The 7,066-nt window shown below is 33.7% G+C and overlaps 1 protein-coding gene across 4 annotated transcripts in view; it reads left to right on the top strand.

Moving 5' to 3' along the window:
• LOC106870185 (glycosylphosphatidylinositol anchor attachment 1 protein) overlaps window positions 1-7,066 on the top strand; it is an 83,326-nt gene that overhangs the window by 64,013 nt on the left and 12,247 nt on the right. For all 4 annotated transcript variants that reach the window (XM_052966479.1, XM_052966478.1, XM_052966476.1 and 1 more), the window contains 3 exons: window positions 5,288-5,465; window positions 5,822-5,906; window positions 6,395-6,500. In XM_052966479.1, the coding sequence (XP_052822439.1) occupies window positions 5,294-5,465; window positions 5,822-5,906; window positions 6,395-6,500 (363 nt within the window). In that variant the 5' untranslated portion in view covers window positions 5,288-5,293. The remainder of the gene's footprint in view (window positions 1-5,287; window positions 5,466-5,821; window positions 5,907-6,394; window positions 6,501-7,066) is intronic.

Below are 7,066 nucleotides of genomic sequence, written 5' to 3'. Positions count from 1 at the left end.
TATAAATATATATGTATAATAATGTTTAGCTTTTCAAAACTGTGAGTAGTGAAATGCAGAATTAGGTTGGCTGTTCATGAGAATCAAATATTGATCACTTTGCTAAAATCTGCAGGTGGTATCAGTTATTTCCCTTGGGTTGTTTAAATAAAATATTAGTAATATTTTCTTCAGATTCTCTATGTTGTATGTATTTTTGTTGCAAAAATTAGAAATAGGACACACAAAAAATCAATATTCAAAGTAATTGAACATTAGCGATGAAATGGGTTATTTCCTCTGAATGAGTGTTTAAAAAAATATTGTACAGGTGCTATGGGTTATTTCCCTTGGGTGTTTAAAAAAAAATTTAGTTATATGAGGTATATATAAAGGTCCCTTCCAGGGGTCATATTATCGACTTTTTCAACTATCTACTCACTTGTTAAGTTTCATCAAAATCAATAAAAACAAATTTAACAATCTTTTCCATAAATCATCTATCGTAAAAAATGTATACGATGACTTCACATTTTCTATGTATGTGTGTGTACCTTAAAAGATGTCAATCATTACGACATACACCTGCACTCACTCTATCTCGCTGTCTCACACTCTTTCTCTCACATACACACGTGCACGTGCACGCACACACACACACACACACACACACATCCATTTCATATATCTTCAGATACAACTGCTTACAAAAATAGGGATTAATGTATAATTTCTTTCTATGTTCGTAATTAAATCAATGTTTTAATGATTAGACAGAGGTCCAATAGAATAGCTCTCAGAAACAGACTACGTACAAATTCTTTCTTCACAACACCTGAAGCTGTTTTCTGACAAGGGGTGGGGAATCAGGAAATTTTCATACAGTTGGAGGCTCCAATCGAAACTGGGGATCCAAAATGATGACGTTGAGAAACGCTGTTATAGATTATGCCTAACCGAAAACAATCACAGCCACATCATCCAAACAGACCGGGTGAAACCGAGCTTATCTGTTTGTATGTATACACATATATATATGTATGTATATGTATATATGTATGTATGTGTGTGTGTGTGTATATATATATATTTATATATAACAAAGTAAACTTGCAAGTTACCGCACGAGTGAAAATATATAGGAAAGAGGATTTGAAAATGCAGAGGTATTTTAAAGATTTTTATTGACTTGACCGGTTTCACTTTTTAAAAAAAAAAGATCTTCAAAAGTAAAATGTAAGGCTTTGTGTAGCCTTTGTCGTGTTAAAGAATGGTTATCATAGTTGTATTGAAATACAGTTATACAGTCTTTGATAATGATAAGAAAATGTTAAGAAATAGAATCTTTGACAAAGATAAGAAAATGTTAAGAGGGGCTTTTTGTTTAGACAATTTACATAAAAGTGTTCAAAATAGGTAGTAAAATAAATTCATAATTATTTTAAGTTCATCAAAAGTCATGATTGGAAAGAAGCATATATACAGAAAGAATCATATTTCAGTATTTATGCAGAATTTTAGGGGAATGACCCACCTTTTCTTCCTTCATCTCCAGTGTATAAGTGTTTAATGATGGTTGGTATTTTTAGAAATAGTGTGGGAGAGTATTGTGGAATCAAAAGGATTTTTTGTTTCTGGGCTAGTCTGTCATGGTTCACTGGTTTTTGGATTGGTCTTAAAGATGGTGTGAGTGTGTTTGTGTGTGTGTGTCTGTGCACATTTCTATGTGTGTGTGTGTGTGTGTGTGTATATGTTCTTGTGTCTTAGAGTTCAGTGTGGTGTGTGTATGGGTCTGTGTATGTGTGCACGTTTGTGTGTGTGTGTGTGTATTTTATTTTTCATACATTTGGAGCGGACGTGGCCCTTCTCTCCACATTTGAAACATTGGGGCCTACGTCTCTCCACGGCTACTCTCATCGATAGCTCCTCCCCTACAAACACCCTATGTGGCAAATTTTCGTTTGAAGCCTGTAGCACCATTTTCTAAAGTTTGGCCTTTCCAGTTGACTGCCTCCTCCTTACAGCATCTTCAACGTTGTAAATGATGGCAGCTGCTACCCACATTACATCATAGCCTGCCAGAATTTCGTCGATTGTTACTTTTGTTGTTCTGCGGCCCAAGTACGTGGGTAGCAGAATTATTTCCTCATTCTTTGGTTATATTAGCTATTTGAAACTGCACTTCAAGAGTCACACATCTCATTCCACAGCTAACGTAGCATATTAAATTCCATATTGGTGCCAAGCGCCTCTCTACTATCTCGTTTTTTGCATCCATAATCCTCTTCTTTTTTATGTTATATTTTTTGTACACTACAGTACATGCATTTATCGCCTGTAGCATTTCAAGGGGCAACAACAGTCTTGTACTGCCGTCAGTTTTTTTTTACCAGCCCACAAACATTTGGTCTAGACCGGTTTCACTTTCAGGCTTGATAATTTGGTAATTATCCAAATACCTCAGCCTAAAAGTCTTTTGGAACAGGTTGGTAAGCTGGTTCTCATCGAACCCCAGAGCCCCTCCTAGGACGTCGTCATTTTTAGCCTCTTCCAGCCCTCTATACAAAACCGAGGTGGTATTCCCACTGCCGGCCTTGCCCGTCTTGTGGATCAGTACGAGTGCCTGTTGGCACTCCTTTTGCCATTCTGCCAGATTCCATCTTTTAATAAAACTGTGTAAAAGTTTTTATTTTTCATCCCTTGTGAAGATTGCTCTTAAATGTGGTTTCGGTCGTTTTGACTACTTCTTTTAGCATGTAAAACTGCTTGTTGATGGCAGTTTCTCTTGTGTTTAAATGTACAGTATTTTATATTGAGTATATGTGTGTATATGTAGATATACATAAATACGTGTATTTATATGTGTGTGTATATATATATATGTGTGTGTGTGTGTGTGTGTGTGTGTGTGTAGATGTATATATATATATGTATATATATGTGTCTGTGTATCTATATGTACGTATATATATGTGTGTGTTTATATATATGTGTGTATATATATATTTATGTGAGTGTGTATATATATACATATATATATATATGTATATATATGTGTGCCTATGTATATATATATATATATATATATATATATATATATATATATATATATATATACATGAGTTCCCTTATATAAAAAAAGTACATTTTACATTATATCAAGTCATCCCATAAGTTCTGTCCGAATTTTGAATAAAGAAATCAAGTGATCAAATGTTATATTTAATTGAAATTTAATGATCAATGTACTTTCCCTGATTATCTCTGACTTCCTTCCATCTACTTACAAGCTTTTTAATCCCATCAATGTAAAACTCTTTTGGTTTCAAAGCAAAGAACTCTGAAATGTCAGTTTCAACCTCCTCCTGGTTTGCGAAAGTTATGTCACCCAAATGATTCTGTAAACTACGAAACAAATGGTAGTCTGAAAGAGCAAGATCGGGAGAATAAGGTGGATGAGGAATTTTATCCCAACCAAGCTCTTCGATCTTCTGTGATGTGATCTTTGCAGTGTGGTGTCGCGCATTGTCCAGATGAAACATCACTCCTTTACGATTTACTAAAGTGGGTCTTTTTTTCTTCAAAGTTTGGTTCAAATGCTCTAATTGCTAACAGTAGACTTGAGCATTGATCGTTGCATTAGGTGGTAACAATTCAAAGTCAATTACTCCTTTGCAATTTCACCAGATAGAGAGAAGAACCTTTTTCCCATGAAGTTCCCTTCTCGGTTGTGGTTGAGCTTTTTCCCTTTTACCAAGCCACTGTTTACGATGTTTAACATTTCGATAGAAAATCCATTTTTCATCACCAGTTACAAGTCTATCCAAAAAGGGTGAAATGAGTTCGCAAAAGTGGAGAGAAGAGCAGATGTCAATTCAGGACTTGCGGTTGCTTTCGGATAATTCACGAGGCACCCATTTTCCAAGTTTAGGAACCTTTCCAAGTTGTTGAAGATGATGATGAACTAAGCTTTATGGTTTGAACTAAGCTTTATTGCCAATTCTTCAAATGCAGGATTTTCTTCAAGTAATGCCTCAAGGAGCTTATCATCAAACTCAACTGGGCGTCCTGTTCAATCTTCATTGTCAAGGCTGAAATGTCCACTTCTGAATTTTGCAAACCATCTTCTGCAAGTGCTTTCATTCAAGCATTCTTTCCCATAAACTGAGTGTATGTTTTGAGTCGCTTCGACTGCAGAGTTTCCGTTTTTGTACTCATAAAGCATTATGGGCCTCAAATGCTCTTTGGATACTTCCATGTTAGAAAGGGTTTTAATCAAAGAAATTTTAATTTTATTATTCTGTAAAATAATATTTAATTAGTTTAAATGTACACAAATGCATAAAAATAATTTTAAATTCCATTAGACATTCTAAAATATTAAATTTCATTCAATTTTAGAAAAGGTAAAATCAGACAGAACTTACAGGATGACCTGATATATAAGTTTGATTTCACTGATTTTGACTGTAAGGTTAAGATAATTAATTGTAATCCTGTGCTCATAAATTTATACTTTGCTTTTGTCATTTTTTGATGGCATTAACCAAGACACATTATCCTGAGTTCCTTTATATACCTGGCTGGCAACTGGTTCCCTAATTCCACTACGATTCAGTTGTTAGTTGCAGGATGTGGGTTGGGTTTCAACCGTAAAAGTAATTTTCAAAAACTTTTACATTCATGCTGCTTTGGAAAACCATATTTGTGTAACAAGTTTTTAAAATTGTGAATATAAATATATTGATAATCTGTACATAAATATATAAATAATTTTTCTCCAGTTTCCTTTTATTTGCTATTGTACCCCACTCTCTCTCTCACACACTCAACACACATATAATGATTATTGTACTAGTTCTTGAATTCATTACTTAATAGCTGGAATAGTTTATGTGTCATAATGATGGACATAATACCTAATAGTAGCAGATTTGGTACTTTACACATCTGATGTTGAATCTTGCCATTCACCCTAATGGAATGATGAAGTAGATATCAGTAATATCACACAAAATTTAACAGTGGTTGAGAGGTGGAGGATATTGGTCAATCTCAATTCCAAATTAAATTCACCTCTGAGATAAACCTTTGATATTATTAAATCCTCAAAAGAAGAGATTGATAATTATTGATGTTTTTGATTGCAAAGGATCAACTGCCATTCTTGATCAAGTGGTAAACACAACAAAAGTAAACTGGCATCAATTTCATAATAATGTTGTTGTAATAATATTGCACTCATTTAAGAATTTTTTTTTTGTTTTTATTTATTTGTTTCTTATTCTTTTTTTTTTTTTTCTTTCAGACCAACATGGGATTATTGACTGATCCGCGGCAGAGACGACGGTTTGTTCGTATAATTTCACACTACAATAACCGTCTCTGTGCCTTGTTTTATATCTCTGGACTAATCTGGTTTTTCGGATTAGCTTACATCCATCTTAATGCAGGAACATACTTTTCTGAAAATGCTTTATTACCTGGTAAGCTTTCAAATTACTGATCATCATTATCATTTTCATTTAGTGTCTATTTGTGTCTTTGCTTTTCCCACCACCACTATCACCACTTGACAACTGGTCCTGGTGTCTTTATGCCCCCATTACTTAGTGGTTTGGCAAAAGTGACCGATAGGATATGTCCCAGGCTTAAAAAGAAAATAAGTACTGGGGTGTGGGGTGGGGGGTCAATGCATTCAACTAAAAATTCTTTGAGGTGGTGCTCCAGCATGGCTGCAGTCTAATGACTGAAACGAGTAAAAGATAAAAGATAAAACATTTCAAATATCATACTTGAAATAGATTGTAATTATAATTTCCATTTTTCTATTCTTTTACAGGTTTAGTAGAAGGTAACTTTTATTCTGATTCTGATGTCAAGTTTTACAAGAATGAAATAAAAAAAGCAATGGACAAAGACAAAAGGTGGGTTTAAAAATACCTTTTTTTAATAATATACTTACAATATTCTGGTTATCATTACCTGCCTGGGCCTGTTGATTCATGTTCTAAATTGATACATACCTAAACATGCTGCAATACTTTGGAATTGAGGTAAAGTGAATCCTAAGGTTTTGTTGTTTAGCTCCAGGTTGGCATTTACTAAACAGATCCTTGTTCAAAAGTATTCCAACCATGAGTATCCCATTACTTTTGTATTTCTTCCTTTTTAAAGATGGTAGGATGTAGTTCAAGGGTGATTTGGCAGCTATTTTTTGCAGATTGAAAGACCATGTAGAAACTTCATAGAAATGGGATTTGAAAACAAGAACTTTCTTGATACACTTTGCTTAATTTAGCATGTTCCTTTTTTCATAAGTAAAAAAGAAATTGTCAGATGGTTAAGGCTCTCAGTAATGTACCATTCTTTCCTTCACTCACCTTCTTACTCTTTTTTTAAAAATATTTTTTAGTCTGCTGTTACGTGACTGGCTATTTTCAAAGTTTGAAGAACTTGGCTTAGAAGTTTATTTTCAGAATTATTCTGTTCAGTATCCTTTACAGTTGCTTGGTGACCAGGTATTTATAAGATTTATATTTATTTATTGACTTTTTCACTATTTATTTCCTTGTTTATGTTATCTGAAATGAATTCATTCAAGTCTAATCACATAGTTGGGTTGTAAATCTTATATTGTAAAAGAGAAGCTGATCTCCAACTGGCTGTCTGTAACAACATCTGTGTAGAGAGAGGGAAGGGGAGGAGAAAAAGTTGTTAATGAACAAAAAATACAGTGAGAGAGTAAGAGAGAAAATGTGTGAAAGAGAGATAGATAGGTAGTGTTGTCACCTTAGTTTTGCAAATCTGTCAGCACAATGCAACACAGATTTAAAAAAAAACTATATGTTTATATATAATGCATATGTTTTTTTTTTGGTTGTTTGTGTGTGTGTTTCTGTATATCTTTCAACATATGGCCAGCACAACACAATACAAACTTTGGAAAAGACTTTCACTTGAACAATTTATAAAGGTGCGTATGATTAACAAATATTTTTACTGGCAGCATAGCAACAGGTAACAACTCAGTTCCTATTATTTATATATAGCACATATTTACTGAGGCATTTTGTAATTGTTAAGC

The sequence above is a fragment of the Octopus bimaculoides genome, chromosome 3 (assembly GCF_001194135.2).
Source record: "Octopus bimaculoides isolate UCB-OBI-ISO-001 chromosome 3, ASM119413v2, whole genome shotgun sequence".
NCBI classification, from domain to species: Eukaryota; Metazoa; Mollusca; class Cephalopoda; order Octopoda; family Octopodidae; genus Octopus; species Octopus bimaculoides.
This window is presented reverse-complemented; position numbering and strand designations above follow the sequence as displayed.